The sequence below is a fragment of the Crocodylus siamensis genome, chromosome 5 (assembly GCF_052110815.1).
Source record: "Crocodylus siamensis isolate JL-2025a chromosome 5, ASM5211081v1, whole genome shotgun sequence".
Lineage (NCBI taxonomy): Eukaryota > Metazoa > Chordata > Crocodylia > Crocodylidae > Crocodylus > Crocodylus siamensis.
This window is the reverse complement of record NC_143399.1, coordinates 137,586,715-137,603,112: the sequence shown is the minus strand read 5'-3', so window position 1 is coordinate 137,603,112 and position 16,398 is coordinate 137,586,715. Positions and strand designations below refer to the sequence as shown.

The 16,398-nt window shown below is 46.1% G+C and overlaps 2 protein-coding genes across 2 annotated transcripts in view; both read left to right on the top strand.

Moving 5' to 3' along the window:
• The window catches only part of CMTM8 (CKLF like MARVEL transmembrane domain containing 8), a 53,076-nt gene extending 49,665 nt beyond the window's left edge, over positions 1-3,411 (top strand). The window contains exon 4 of the mRNA XM_090046459.1: positions 2,852-3,411. Coding sequence (XP_089902585.1) covers positions 2,852-2,935 — 84 coding nt within the window. The 3' untranslated portion in view covers positions 2,936-3,411. The remainder of the gene's footprint in view (positions 1-2,851) is intronic.
• A 10,731-nt stretch (positions 3,412-14,142) lies between these two features.
• The window catches only part of CMTM7 (CKLF like MARVEL transmembrane domain containing 7), a 35,763-nt gene continuing 33,507 nt past the window's right edge, over positions 14,143-16,398 (top strand). Inside the window, exon 1 of the mRNA XM_090046458.1 lies at positions 14,143-14,491. Within this exon, the coding sequence (XP_089902584.1) occupies positions 14,333-14,491 (159 nt within the window). The 5' untranslated portion in view covers positions 14,143-14,332. The remainder of the gene's footprint in view (positions 14,492-16,398) is intronic.

Below are 16,398 nucleotides of genomic sequence, written 5' to 3'. Positions count from 1 at the left end.
CTAGCCAGCGTAGCACTGCCAAGCCTATAAGGATGCTGCAGGTTTTTCCTCCCAAGGTGGAGAACCTTGCATTTTTCGTGTTAAACACCATCAGGTTCTCATCTGCCCATTTGCTGAGCTTGTCCAGGTCAGCCTGGATCACCCACCTATCTTCTGGCGTGGATACTTTGCCCCAAAGTTTGGTGTCATCAGCGAACTTGGCCAGTCCGCTCCTAACTCCAATGTCCACATCATTAATGAAGATGTTGAACAGTATGGGTCCCAGGACAGAGCCTTGAGGGACCCCACTGGTCACAGGGCACCACGATGAGTGACTGCCATCAATTACAACCCTCTGGGTCCAACCACGGAGCCAATTTCCTAGCCAGTGGATCGTGGTGGAGCCAAGGCCACAACTGGCCAGTTTGGCCAAGAGGTGATCATGGGATACCAAATCGAAGGCTTTTTTGAAATCAAGATATATGACATCAATCTCATCTCCCTCGTCCAGGTGATAGGTCACCTGGTCATAGAAGGAAATGAGATTGGTCAAACAAGACCTACCCGCAACAAACCCGTGCTGGCTATCCCTTAGGATGTTAGCCTGGGCCAGTCCATCAAGGATGGCCTCCTTAATAAACTTTTCTAAGATCTTCCCCAGGATAGAAGTCAGGCTAATGGGCCTGTAGTTAGCCGGATCCACTCTCCTCCCTTTCTTGAAGATCGGCACCACATTGCCCTTCTTCCAGTCTTCGGGCACTACACCAGAGCGCCAGGAGTTTTCAAAGATCCGTGCCAGGGGCTGGGCTATGACGCTCGCCAGCTCCTTGAGTACCCTGGGGTGCAGATTGTCAGGGCCGGCTGACTTGAAGGTATCCAGCTTCTCAAGATGTTCCTTCACGAGGTCAGCATTTATGGAGGGTAGGGGATCCCCAACACCCGGATCTCCCTGTCCCATAGCAGACATGGGCGTCGCATGGGACTGATGAAAGACTGACGCAAAGTACCTGTTTAATAGGTTGGCTTTTTCCTGGGCATCAGTTGTCAGTTGCCCCATCTGGTTTAGCAGGGGTCCAATGTTGCCCTTGCTTTTCCTCCGGCTCCCCACATATCTGAAAAAGGACTTTTTGTTGTCCTTGATGCTTGAAGCTAGTTGGAGTTCAGTTGCCTGGTGCTGAGCACAGGGAAAAGCAGCCCCTTACTTGCCCAATGGCCGGTACCTTGTGCTGTAGCCACTTGCAGCCCGCTTGGGGCTGCCTGTGACAGCTCAGGACAGCCCTGTGTGGGCTGTGAGTGACTGCAGCAGGGAGTGCCAGCCATGGGACAGGGGAGGGGCTGCTTTTTCCTGCGCTCAGCACCAGCTTCTTCCCTGCCGGAGAGCATGGGGTTGGGGCTTTGCACTAGCCCCCTGCCTGTACCACGAGGCTGGGGGGCACTGGGAGTAAGTGGGTGGGGAGCCAGTGGGAGCATGGGGCCTGCACTGGTGTCCCAGGCCCAGTGCCCAAAGCAGGGTGGCAGGAGCACAGGGTCCCAGCTGGCAGGGGCTCTATGGAGCCAGGCCAGCTCCCCCTCTCTGTGCTGGTGCATCCCAGCCCGGCTCCACAGACCCCTGCCAGCCTGTGCCCTGCTTTGGGCCCCACTGGTACTGGCCCTGGGACATGGGACCAGTGTCTTGGAACCAAAGACATTGGGACATTTGGTCCCAAGGTGGTGACCAGAGGGCAGGGCACCTGTTAAGGGGCGGGGCTACCAATGCAGCCTGCCAAAACTGGGTAAGCAGCCCCCTGCCCAAAATAATTGCCTACCCCTGATCTAGGCAGTTTAGATTAACCTGCAAAGATTGAATCAATTTAGCCTTTGACTTTCTGATTTGTCTGTACTTGGCCTGTGTCTCTCAGCCCTTACAGATGGACAAACCCATTGTTCCACATTTAAGTACTTGTGAAGTATCAGAATTAACACCTGACCTCAGAACAAACAGAGCTAATTTGGGGGCAGTTAACTGCCATGTAAGCCTCCTGTGTAAAGGATTCCCCTGAGTCCAATCATCCCTGAATTAAACTGGGACTGATTGTCCATTTTTAGCCTAAGGTGCCACCCTGCCCTGCCTCCTGCCAAGTTTTAGTGATACTTTTCTAAGGTCCATTACTGTATAAGTGACAGACTTAAGCAAATAATAACATGAACAATATTCATAGTTAACATGAACAATATTCCTTATTTGTTCCTTAATTTGGAATACTTTTATAGCGTAATTCAGAATAGCAATCTTTACTTTAACACAATTCAGAATCGCTGATCATAAACTGCCTATTTTAAATAACTTGCTGTACTAACAGGAATCTTGCCACTAGCACAGGATAGTGTTGGGAACCTGTATCTAACTCAATAAATTAACAGCTATTCTTTGGAGTTTCTTCCCAAATACAGCAAACTCATGACTATACAGATATTTGAGTAATAGCCTTATTTGTATAAAACATCAGTTTATATATCATATTAATATTATTATACAATATGTTATGTATAATATAATGCAATGTATATTGTATGTAATTATACATGTCTGTTGAAAGAGTAATGAAGGAAAGTATACAATGTAAGCCATTTGGAACACCAGTCGCATCTTGCAAAAGTTACTGTTTTGTGTAAAGTTCTTGTTATCATTACTGATATTAACTAGTATTTCATGAGTGTTGTACCCATTACAGTTGCAGAATATTCACTGGGACTAAGGATTACTGGGATCAGGCCTGAATGGAGTACTTTTAGTGTATATTTTTGCTCTTTAAATCCTGTAATTTTCAGAGATTAGAAAGGTTTAAGAATCTTATATTTTCTAACTTGTTTATTTTCTCTTTCCTTTCTACAGTTCTTTGCCTTCATGGTTACCTTTTGCTATGCTGGAAATGCCTACTTTAGCTTTATATCTTGGCAGTCACGGACCTTACAATAAATACTGTGTTTAAAAAAAAAAAATCCTTAGGTATAAAATATACACCTCAAGAAGATTGTGCTATCTGACAAGTTTGCATTTTCTGAACACTTTTAGTTACAACTGGCAGAAAATACTGGCAGAGAGTTGAAATGGATACTTTATTTATAATATGCCTTGGTCTTTACAGTGACAACAAAAAGTATCTTTGTATTTATATGATAAAGTATTACAAGTAACACATTTCATATTTTTCTTATCCTTTAAAAATAACGTATTTTTCTTAGATGTTGTATAGATATAACGAAACACTTAATGACATCTTTTCAGATGTGCCAATTTTGTAAAATGTAACTATTTTTAAGTGTCACAGGTGTACTTTTTGATTTGATGACATGATTAAAAATGAGATTTCAGTACTAATTTTGTATGTATATGGAAAGCTATGTATGCAGAAGAATGCTTTAAAATAAATGGCCTGTTTTTTTGTGTGTGTTCATAAATTTTGGAGGGATATTTTTTTTCTAATCCAACGGAGTCACTCAGGGGTTCAGTAAAGCCCTGGTAGTCCTCTCAATTTGTATAACTCCCCCACTACTCCTAAGTTTTTTTTGTTTTGTTTTTTCCTGCTATTCAAGGAAGATGACTCCAAAATTTAAGATCCCTAATATGTATTTAGAAGGGAGCAAGCTGAGGGAGGAGATGACAAAAGACAGCCAGAGAGCTGTTATTGGGTCTGAATGAATTAAAGTCAACAGGGCCAGGTGAGCTTCATCCCAGGGTCCTAAAGAAACTGGTAAAGGAGATCTCAGAGCCCTTGGCAATGATTTTCATGAAGACATGGGACACAGGCCAGGTACCAGAGGCCTGGAAAAGGGCCAGTTTAGTGCCTCTCTTTAAAAAAGGCAAGAAGGAGGACCTGGGGAACTATCGACTGGTTAGTGTCACCTCAGTACCTGCATATTCTAAGGAAACATATCCTAAGGAAGTCTATTTGCAAGCACTTGGAGGATAAAAGGCTGACTGCATCCTGATCTCCTTCTTTGACAAAGTAAATGCTTGGGTGGATGTAGGGAAAGCTGTGAATATAGTGTATCTCGCCTTCAGTAAGGCTTTTGACAAGGTTCTACATGATCATCTCATAAACAGATAGGAGAAATGTGGGCTGGATAAAACTACTACAAGGTGGATAGGTAACTGGCTCAATAGCTGCAAGCAAGGACTAATTCTTAACACATCCCTGTCAGAACAGCAGGAGGTTTCGAATGGAGTCCCACAGGGGTGGATCTTGGGCCCAGTGCTGATCAACGTGTTTGTCGACTACAGTTGCTCGCATAGAAAGCTTCTTGAGCAAGTTTCCAGATGACATGAAACTAGGAAGGATTGTGAACACATTGGAGGATGTGAGTGCAATTCAGAAGGAGCTTGACAGAAGTTCAGTGCAGACAAATGCAGGCTGCTACATCACACGAGGAATTATCAAAAACACAGATACGAAGTGAGGGACACCTGACGGGCTGGCAGCACTGAGGGAAAGGTCTTGGGCGTCTTGGGAGATCACAGACTCAGTATGAGTCTGCAATGTGATGCAGCTGAACCAAAGGCAAATGTAGTTTTGGAATGCATCAACAGAAGCATTAGGTATACCCCGGGGAATTACGCAATTGTGCACCTACACAGTTCTGCACATAAAAGGCATGATCACACATAATTGCATAATTGAACCCTGGTGGTCTCTGTGGCACCACAGCTCCCATCTGCAGCGCCGCAAGTACCACATGCTCGCATGGATCTAGCCTGGTTTGGTCTAAAGGCACATGTCAGCAGGCCGGCTCTGTGCTGCTATATGCAGCTCCTGGAACTCAGCCAGAGCTGCACACTGCCAGGGCTCTGCCTGCCACTGCCATGAGCACCCCAAGGGCCCACCACCTGCTGCTGCTGAGCCACTGGTGGCAGGGACTCTGCACCAAAGGCAGGGGGTGGGAGGAAGATGTGTGGTGGGGGTGTTGCAAAATGTTGCGGTTCGTTTCTCGGGAGGCGAAGAACTCTCAGACACACACTATTAGCAGAACAAAAGGTGTATTTGCAAATAGGGTCAGAGCAGAGACAGAAAATCTCAGATTACTCTGCCCCCGAGGAAAACTCTCAGCTGGCTTTTATCCCTTTTTCTCCTGGGCACGTGTGCAGAAACAGGAACTCTTACAACTTATTTCCGGTTCATACAAACATATATGTAAATACGTCACTTCATACGTCGCATGTTCATTATAATTAACTACTTAAGTATGCGGGGTGGATAGGCATATATGCATCAGCTAATTACGCACGCTCAGAAAGCTCCCTAGGTCACCAAGAGTTGAAATCCCCCCTCTTTCAAGGACACACAGTCAGTTGAATTACAGCTTCTGTAATCTACATGAGAAAAAGCAGAGGGAGGCTGAAAGAATGTGTGATTTAGTATACGGAAAGGGGGGAGGATGTCCTTGGTGTTTCTACTTATCAAGTACGAGATGCAAACTGTGCAGTTCTAACAACACTCTATTCATTATGTGTTTCTAATAATATTTCTAACAGGGGGGTCCCAACTCTCCTCCCCCACACCTGCCCACAAACTCCACACACCCCCAGAAGCCCTACATACTGCCATACCCACCCCCTAACCATACAAAGTACCTGCGTATATTTCTAAAGAAGGTTCAAATCGTGTTATATTTTAATTTGTAATAAATACATAAATACAGTAAAAGCTGTGTTAACCAGCACCTTGCAAGCCAGCATGCTCTATTAACTGGCATGCTGGCTTGCTTGTGGCACTTCCAGTTTTGCCGAGCCCTCATGGGCTGGGGTAAAGCACCCTGCGCTGCCGAGCCCCCATGGCCTGGGGCACAGCAGCCTGTGCAGGGCCTGCCTCCCTGTTCCTCAGGGCCCATGGGAGGGGCAGTGATGCCCCGGATACTGCAGGAGAGGCGGTGGCCTGAACAGGCAAAGTCGCCTGTTTAGGCCTCTCAGTTAACTGCCGTATTGTGTTACCTGGCACCCCTCATGCCCCATGGGTGCCGGATAACAAAGCTTTTGCTGTAATAATAATAAAAGTAATTTTGCAGCATTTTGAATTTTTCGGTGCATCATTTAGATTTATTGCTTTTCTGTGCATAATTCCCTGGAGTGTAATTAGATGCAGGACATGGGAGGTGATAGTGCCTTTACTCAGCATGGGTTAGATTAGGAGTAGGCAAAATACAACTCGTGGGCCAGATTTGGCCCACCAACTGCCTGGATCTGGCCTGCTGCCCCAGTGCCAGGGCAGTCTGTGCCACATGCCTACCTGGGCCCCAGCCAGCACATGCAGCTTCTGGCAGGGCTGTTCCCAGTGCTGCTCTGCTCTCCTCCTCTAGTGGGAGCCGCCTCACTGAAGCTTCTTGCCTGCATAGAGCGGCATAGCAGGGGTAAGGGCAGGAGTGGGAGGAGGAGAGCACCACCTGGCCAGCTGCAGCCAAACTGGAAACAGCCCTGTCAGAGGCTGTGTATGCTAGCCAGGGCCCAAGCTGGCAGGCCCATTCTGCTTCCTTTGCCTCCAGCTACGGTTCCTGTTCCTGCCCTTGCTGCATTGCTGTAATTGGGGGGGAGGGGTGGGGTGCTTCAGCCAAGTGGCTCCTGCCCCAGTGCATGGGGCTCTGGCTCTAACTGCCTTCCACCCATTCTGCTTGCCTGGCACAAATGAGCAGCCACCTGTGGGCTGGTGGCAGGTGGCTGAAAGCTGGAGCTAGAGCCCTGCATACAGGCAGGGGCTCCCTAGCTGAAGCTCCCCCCGCATGCCTGCCCACTTACTTGGAGCTGTGCAGCAGGGGCAGGAGCTGGAGATGAGGGGAGCAGAACAGCCCCAGAGGCCTTCCATGCTGCTGCAGCCGACCAGGCACTGCTATGCAGTCCTCACTTCCAGTGGTGGCTCCTTCCCCCAGTCCTGCCCCTGCTGCGCTGCTCTGAGTAGGCAGGCGGGAGGGAAACTTCCATTGGGTGGCTCTCACTGGAGGTGAGGGGAGCAGAGCAGCACCCACCTGGCTGCAGCCTCACTGGGAATAGCCCTGCCAGAAGCCGTGTGCATTAGTGCTCGCCTAGTCCATGGCTGCCCCATGTGGCCAAGGGGTCAGTTACAGACTGGATGAGCTGCAGACAGCTGTGGGGTCAGCTGCAGACCGGATGAGCTCTGCTGCATACGCCCCCCTGTCTCCTCCTCCCTCCCTTCATCCCTGGCTGGCTCCTGGGACCTAATGCCCAGGTAGTCCCCATGCACACATGCCTGCCCCTGCCTCCCACTTAGGGCAGGGTGTTCAGGGAGCAGATCATGGCCATCCCACTCCCAAACATTGCTCCCTACCTGCCCAAAGCCCCGTAGGGAGTTTTGGAGAGTTGTTCGGGGGAGGGCAGGGAGATGCTGACCCGACCTGTGACAGCTCATCAACACTCCCTATGTGGTCTTCGGGCCCAAATACTTGTCCAGTCCTGGGTTAGGCAATCTGGAAGTAATCTGGAGTACTGTGTGCAGTTCTGGACTCCTGTCAGAAAAACAATATAACCCGTAAAAAGCAGATGACCCCTTGCTGAACAGAGGATCTAATGCTAAACTTTTGCTGACCTTTCCCTAAGCTTAAAAAAAACCCTTTTGCTGACAGTAAGCAAAACCATGACTCTTTTGCTGACAAAGTTAATCACAGAACTAGTTCCAAACAGCCTAACACTGTTCTATGCATCCTGCAACTTTGTAACAGCAGACAAAAGACCTTGAATGCACGTGCAGCTATGCAACGATTAATGTATAAATATCAAGCTATAAACTCAAGGTGGGGGGCTCTTTTGTCTTTAGACATGGAGCACCCCTCTGCAGAGCAATAAATCATCTTGCCGGTACCCCCTAGTTCTTGGCCTAATTGATCATGGCTAGAAACGAGCCCAAAGATGGGAGGAGGCCAGTGTTCCTCAGTATATGAACACACCCTTCAGTGTATGGGTGCTACACAGTAGCTGGCCTATTTCCGCAACACTCCACGTTTCAAAAAGGATGCAGAGAAGTTGGAGAGGTCCAGAGGTGGGCAACAAAAATGATCAAGGGCTTGGAAAGCGAGTCCTACAAGGAGAGGCTGAAGGAACTAGGCATATTCACCTTGCAAAAGAGGTGCATAAGAGGGGACATGATAGCAGTCTTCAGTTACTTGATGGTCGTAAAGAAGAGGGAAAGTACCTTTTCTCTCTCGCTGCAGAGGGGAGGATGTGGACCAGTGGCTTGAAGCTGCAGCCAAATAAGTTTATATTGGATATCTGGAAAATCTTCACTGTTAGAATAGCGAATCAGTGGAATAGACTGCCTAGGGAAGTTGTGGGCTCTTTATCATTGGAGGTATTCAAGAAGGGGTTGGACACCCACTGGTCAGGGATGATCTAAGTGTAGCCTATTTTCTACCATGGGTATTTCCAGTGCTTCTGGGCTTTTCTGGTTGCTTCACCCCTGCCTTCCTCCTTTTCCTGCTATATGTGTCAAGTTGTTTTTAAGCCTCCCCAGAAACATTTAAGTGTTGGCTACAGCGAAAGTGGGGGACTTCAGTTGGGGTGTGATGATGCTTCTGCTAGGAGCAAAGCTGGAGGTTTCATATTTGGGGTCAGGAGGGAATTTTACCTCATGGTCAGATTGGTACATACAACGGGAGTTTTTGCCTTCCTCGATTGAGCAGGGCATGGTCCTCTACCCAGAACCTCTTGTGCTTATATTGACAACATTTTATAGAAGTAGGACAGTGGCTACTGTGGTTCCCCTGCTTTACCTGTGGGTACTTTAGGGTGTTGAGTTTGTTGTGTCAGGGTTGAGGGAAGTCTTTATGTTTGTACGGGATTGTTTGGATAGGGATGATCTTGCTTCAGGCAGGAAGTTGGACTAGATAACCTCTGGAGATCTCTTTCAGCCCTACTTCTCTATGACTCTATGGGATTTCTTTAGGAGTCTATTAATGTAGCTTCTAATTTGGCCTGTTGCCTCCAGAAGCTGAGCATATTACCTTAATATGCTGTCTTCTCCTAGCTTACAAAAGGAGGAAGATAGCTTGGTTCAGGAATTAGACCTAGGTCTGTGGGTGACTGTAGTATTTAGATTAAGATAAGCATATTAACTTTATTAAAGAGCAGATAGCAAAGAGGTTGTTTCCTGTTTTGATAATGGGTAGTATATAGAGTATAACTGTACTTTTTAGATTAGATCTTAAATCCATACCACCTGCTGCAAAAGAATATACATGCTGGTAAATATAAGAAATATTCTATCTTTGGGCAGTTGCCAAAGCTTGGTGGTAAAAAAAAAAAAAATCCCCCATTCTTGATTTACACATACTTACTGTTGAGTTTCCCTGATGTTGTACATCTAGTACTACTAGAAATGGTAAATCCCTTCTTCCATTCTTCAAAAACCTTGCCCCTCCAAGTTTCAAAGTGCTAGTTGGAGCAATACTAATGATACCATGAAAACCTGAAGGCAGCAGAATGGGGTGGGGGAAAGAAGCTGTATTAAGAAAAAAACTTTTATTTCTTCCTGCCTATCTTTTCTTAGGTGTTTCAAGACATTTTGTGTATGTTGCAGCCAGGAAGAATGAGCTCAGTTCCACTAATTCTGTTGTTGATCACACCTGAAATGTTGTGGCATTCAACAGATGTATCATTATCAGCAGAGTCAAGATTTTATTTAAATACTTGTACTTATGTCTGCAGATCACAACTAGCTTGCACACCAAAGGTCAGGTGTGATACTGTCTGCTGAAAATAAGCTGTAGTGACAATAAGGAAAGGCATCCGACTGTGCACTTTTATCTACACGGTAAAATGTTTGTTATGAAAATCATCTATGTTGTCTTTTGTTAATGGAATAAACATTAAATAGAAATGCCATTTGATAAAATAGCTCTTCAAGTGTAGCTAAAATTTAAAATTCTGTGACTTCCTACCTATAAAATGCTATATAAATGTTGTATATCAAGTAAAGATTGATGAAGAAAGTTTATGCCAAGATAGGGAGGAGAGATGTCTCTCACTGAATATCGCTGATGAGACTAAAGTGGTTAATGTTATACTAAAAACGGAAATGTTGTGGCTTAAGTATCTGTATGTAATCTTAAGGTTTTTGTTTGAAAAGAACACCCACCACCAATAGGTAACTAGAATGTTAGTGAAAGAATAAAAATGTAGTAGTGACATGCTTATTGTCTGTTTCCAACTTTAAATTATCTATTTGCTTTTAACACATTCTCTCCAAAATAAACTACTTCTCAGGTTAGGTATTTCTATGTTAGGCATGCTGAAATCCATTTATAGCCATTAGGATTCATTTTACAAAAAGTTGAGTCAATATCTACGTATTATCACACCCAATGGATGAAGCATATATTAAGGCGCAGTTCAATTGAATAAAGAAATGTTAAAATCAGATGTTAAAAGTTAGTCCTCTGTGTCTCCATTTAATATGTTCTGCATTATTGAGTCTGTACTGTTTTCTCCATGTGACTATATGTATTTTTATATGCCTTGTTGTGTTACTATTCTTTATGGACTGAGCTCCAGTTCCTAGGTTCCCAGTCAATACCCTCCCCCCCCCATTCCTTTTTGGGAAACTAGAGAAGACTGAACAAACTAGACTCAATGTGTAGGAATAGACACATTTCCTTGAAGGAATTTAATAGAACCTTCCTCTAAGGGGTTAAAAGAAACGTCCACACATTTCTGCACTAGAAGACTGAAAACGAAAGGCAGATAAATAACTTCTCTTTCATCAGCTAGCAAAGAGTGGAAGGGATAACATACTTCATGTAAACTATTCATTTTCATGTTGGAGGTCCATTAATATTGTGATGCTTTCCCCTCGTACAGATATTTTAGTTTCTGCCCTTTCCATCTACCCAACAATGCGTCTTGATTATAGCTAGAATGTGCTTCATGTTTCCACAAAGTAAGAATGAGAGGACCGTGCAATCGCTGTAGTCAGTCTTCCCCTGAACACTGAAACAGCATAAGTCAAGCAGAGAGGCTAGTCATTGCCTTTCTAGTTTCAGTGCATGTCTTTCAAACCCAGTTAAAATCAGGGTTTGAATTAAGGGGGAGCTCAGGGGGGTTAAGCCCCCCCATAAGAGGCAGGAACCCCAGTAAGATCTGAAAATGATAACCTGGCGGGGGGCGAGGGGTCTCCGATATGGTTGTTCTGCACTTAGGTGGACTTGTTAATTACTGAATTGTTTTAATTTTTTTGCAGACCGTGCCCCCTCCCCACCCAAAAGTCAAAGTGTAATTCAAACCCTGGTTAAAATGGTTCAGTTCTCTAGTTTTGTGGTTCTTCCCCCTCTTTTACTTCAATTCACACATACTTAATTTTGAGTTTCCCTGATGTTGTACATCTAGGACTACTAGAAATGGTAAATCCCTTTTTCCATTCTTCAGAAAGCTTGCCTTTCCAAGCATTGGCAATGTGTAGGGGGTGCACACAGGTACATGTGCACCCCCTGAGATTGGCCGTGCACCCCCAGGAAACGCCAGCTGCGAAACCAGAAGTACACTTTTGGTTTTGCTGCTGGCTCAGGAATTGGCCACTGGGGGACTTCCCCAGTTGGCAATTTGGTGCCCCTCAGAATCAGGAGGCACCAGTTGTCCATGCTTCAAAATGCCCGTTTAGTATTTGAAGACTGCTACTATGTCCCCTCTTAAGCACCTCTTCCAGAAGCTGAACATGCCTTTCAGCCTCTCCTTGTAGGACTTGCTTTCCAAGCCCTTGATCATTTTTGTTGCCTGCCTCTGGACCTCCTCCAACTTTTCTGCATCCTTTTTAAAATGTGGAGCCCAGAACTGCACACAGTACTGCAGATGACCTAGTCCAGTTAATATGTTGCTACCAATCATATAGAAAATGTGTTCAAGAAAACAAGCAGTTATTTTTAAACTTGAGAAAATGTATATTTTCCTCTTTTGAACCTGCTAAAAGTTTTGCTTCAAAATTTAAATTATGTGGGGTGTTATGACTCAAATTTTATATTTCTACTGGTTATTGTGACTACCCAGCACACATACTTTTCATAACTTATTTGTTTTGTGAGTTATTTCATCAATGAACAGAAAGTGGTTTTTTTTAGCATTGGAAACTACTTTGTTGTCAGCAATTACGTTTCAGCCAAAGCTTTGAGAGCACCCTTGTTGCCAGGCTATCACGTCAGCGTGTGACGCAGCCTGACATGTTAATTTGTGAAGCATACAAGACTTACGAAATGGGTTTTTTAAATTGATTTCTGGTTTCATTGGAATTTTGGGTATTCTGTATCTCTGAAAATCAGATCCAAAGCTTAATGGCAGGACCCTTAAAAATTAGGTGACCAAAGTCACTGCCCCTATAATGTTGACTATAATCTTGGCTTTGGTTAACCAGTCTGTAAAATAAAAATACTAATTTATATTTGCATATTAATAATTATTTTTGCAACAGCTTTTTGTGGTTGTTGTTAAATACCACCAATTTGAGGTTCTAACACAGTAGCTCTATTTTTCAAATCTGACAAGATGGTCAGTGACTCTAAGTCAACAGTTTTCCACAGGATCTACAATCCATCCTGTCTTTGGGGTTTATACTGCACAGCTACAAACAGATGTCACATTTGTTCCAGGAGATTCCAGTGTATCCTGGGGACAAGTTGCGACCGTTCAGATATCCATTTCCATTGTCCTGAAACAACCTCCTCCCCCAACTAAAAAAAAAAGGCTTGCAGGATGAGTTCTGCTAACAGCTTGTCCCAGGACATTGAGTAAACTCTGCAATGTCAGAACAGTAGCAGTACATTCAACTGCTCACTAAACCTGGATTGAAAGGGCAATGTATGTGTGTACCAGTGCTGGGGCCTTTCTGGTCTAGAACAAATCGGGGTACAATTGCCTCAGGACAAACATGTCTGTTCTAAATCTAATACTGTGTGTGTGTTTGTGTGTGTGTGTGTGTGTGCATACATCTGTGTATGTATCTTCTGTATATGTATATCTGTTGCGCACGTCTCTATATTTGTATCTGTGTATCGGTGCGTGTGTGCGTATGCATCTGTGTATTTATGTGGGTCTGTATGTATATGTATTTCTATATTGTATGTGTGCATCTGTATGTATATATGTGAGTATCTGTGGGTATCTATATGTGTGTGTGTTTCTGTATGTATATGTCTCTGTACATATATATGTCTCTTGTGCATCTCTCTCTATATATCTAAGACACACCCTATACATAGAGATGCACAGAGACACATCTGTATGTGTGTGGGGGGAGTGCATGTGCCTTTGTATGTATGATGCATAAAGCGGTTCGTTTCTCTGGAGGCCACAAAAATCACAGACACACACTCATTAGTGGCACAAAAGGTGTATTTGCAAATAGGGTCAGAGCAGAGTCAAAAACTCAGATTACTCTGAACCCACCACGGAATTTTGCAGGCTGTATTTATCTTTTTCCTCCTGGGCACGTGTGCAGAAACAGGAACTCTTACAGCTCACTTCCGTTTCATACAAGCATACATGTGGTTACATCACTACATACATCGCATGTATAGTCTAATTAACTACTTAAGTATGCAGGGCGGAGAGGTAAATATGCATCAGCTAATTAAGCATGCTCAGAGACTACTATAGGTCACCAAGAGTTCAAACCCCTCCTTTTCAAGGACACAGTCAGTTGAATTCCAGCTTCTGTAATCTGCATGAGAAAGGCTAGGGAGAAGCTGGGGGAGAGTCTGCGATTTAGTATGAGAAAGCTGTGGCAAGGCTGAGAAAGGAACAAAGTCCTTGGCAGTGTTTCTTTCTTATCGGTGCAAGATGCAAACTGTGCATTTCTAACAGTACTCCATTTCTAACAATACTCCATTTCTAACATGTACATGTGTATCTATGTGTGTGTGCGCCTGTATGTCTGTGCGCGTGTGTGCACATGCGTGTACGTGACCCTGTCTGCACACATGGTGTCACACACACGTCGGTGTCTTGGAGGAACGAGGTTTTTGACGAATAGAGGAGGGGCTTTACCATTTCTAGTCGTACTAGATGTACAGCCTCAGGGAAACGCAACAGTAAGTGTGTGTGACTCAAGATAAAAGCAGGGAAGGAACCACACAACCCTCCGTTATTCCTGAATGGCATTCAGTTTGTACATATATACACAGACACCGACGTGTGCACGCGTGTGCATGCTGCGTGTGCCACCGTGTGTGCGGACAGGGGGAGGAGGTCCCCCCGGCCCGGCCCATTGGCCTCCCCCGGGCGGAGCGCGGCCTGTGGGGCCCCTTCCCGCCGCCTCCAGCGCCTGCCCCGCCCCGCCCCGCCTCAGCCTGGCGCGGCCCGGCGGGCGCACAGCGCGGGGCAGCGGCGGAGGCCATGTCGCACGGTCCGCGCACGGTCCGCACGGGCGCCTCCACCTCCTTCTCCCCGCAGCCGCCGCCGCCGCCGCCGCATGGCCCGGGCCCGGAGGCGGCGGGGCTGGTGGACGTCGGCTACGCCCACTCCTGCGCCTCGGGGCTCAAGCTCGCCCAGATGGTAAGTGCGGGGCGGGCCGGGATCCGGGACAGCCTCGGTCCCCGGGCGTCTGGCAGGAGGGCCCCTGCCCGAGCCGCCCCGGCCAAGCTCCCGGCCACCGGCGCTGCTGAGGTAAAGGGCCGCGGGTGCCAGTCACAGCCGGGCACCGTGACACAAAGCCCCCTGCAGACCTGCGAGCGCTGCCCGGTGCTGGCACTCAGCACGCGGGGTCAGTGCCCACACGGCCACCACGCTGGCACAGCAGGCTGCGCAGGATGTCCCTCTTGTGAAGTGTCCGTATCCGGATCTCAGTCTGTTCTTCCCTGCCAAAGTTGTGCCCAGCGCAGGGACTGGTTTGGTGCTGGTATAAACCAGTGGTCTCCAAAGTGGGGTGCAAGAGGATCCAGTGTGGTGTGGGAAGAAAATATTAGAACTTCTATTTATATTTCTATAAATATACATATATTGGGGAGTGCGTGCTCAAAAATTTTTTACTGATAGGGGTGTGCGATCAAAAAAGTTTGGAGACCACTGGTATAAACTGCTGTAGGAATAGGCCTGATTTCCCAGCAGTCGGCCTGCTCCCTTGCTGCCCAGGGATTAGGTTCAGCATCCCCAGTCTCTTCCAGCAGCTCGTGGGCTTCACGTAGAAATGATTTATGACTTTTAAGCCTCTTCAGCCTCCATCTGTACAAGTCTTCAGTTAGCAGGTGATGGAGCATATGACTTTCATCATCCTTTGCCTCTATTGCCAGGAAGGATGTGAGGGTCTTGTCTTCTTACACTGTTTGGTTTAATGCCTGCGAGCACAGGGAGTACATCTGTGCATGTGCAAGTAGTGCAGCCTGTCTGTTGTTAGCTTAATAGACCACCCAGCTGGAGCTGAAGAGGGATTTCTTAGGAGCTCGTTGTTGGGTTTTTTTGCTGAGACTTTCATTTTCCCTGTGGTTTGTCACCAGCACTTTCTTAAGGTGTGATTACAGGCTGCTGCAGAAGTTTTCTACTCATACCTCTTGCCCCACTTGGTAGAACAGGGAGGTGTTGAGTCCCTGTGTGACATGCATATGGGATGGCACATCGAGCTGTGGGTTTTCTGTTGTATGTGATGCAAACTCCCATTTTGACTACGGTGGGTGGATCTGAAACGTCCAACGTTGATAGTGTGAGGCTTTGCTGTCCCCTTTGCCTGCCGAGTCCATCCTTAGGAGATGAAAGGGACCGTTTTATGTTTAAATGAGTCAGGAACTGCAACGTGCTGTGGTGCAGGACTGCAATGGCAGATCACTGAGGCTGATTTTCAAAAGTAACAGAAGAGTTTAGCCACACCACTCAGATTAACAGTAGTTATGTCAGTTTAATCCATGAGGTGTCCTGAAAACTTAGCCCTGAGTTTCTCAGATAAGAAGCAGAACTGAGCCTGCCTTGAGTCGGCAAGTATTTACTGGACTCCAGAGCTCTCCCACTGTGAATTGGGCTCAGCATAAATCAGGTCAATTTTCTGTTGCACTTTTCTTATTGGGTTATTCACAAGCTCTGGTTTGGAATCTGGAGTGGCATTAGACTTGATAAAATGTTTGGTTTTTCTTTGAGTGAGTGTCTAGATTGTAAGAGAAACTGCAGTTATGGTACAGATAGGCTTCTCCTCTTGCTAACCTGGTCAGATGCCATCACTACTATCTTTCATAGAAGTCAGGGCAGAGTGGCACCTTATGAGGGCATCTGTACACATACTCTGGGTCTGTGGGGTGTTTTAATTAGAGTGGCTCTCAGGACCCGCTGTAATTAAAACGCTTGCAGCATCTTGTGTAATCATCATCCCATGTTTCAACATGATGGGAGGGGCACTTTTAACTAAGGCTTGTTTGACAAGATGTGCGTCGAAGCATGTGTGAAAGTGCCCTTGGAGATCCACTCTAACCTACTTTGTC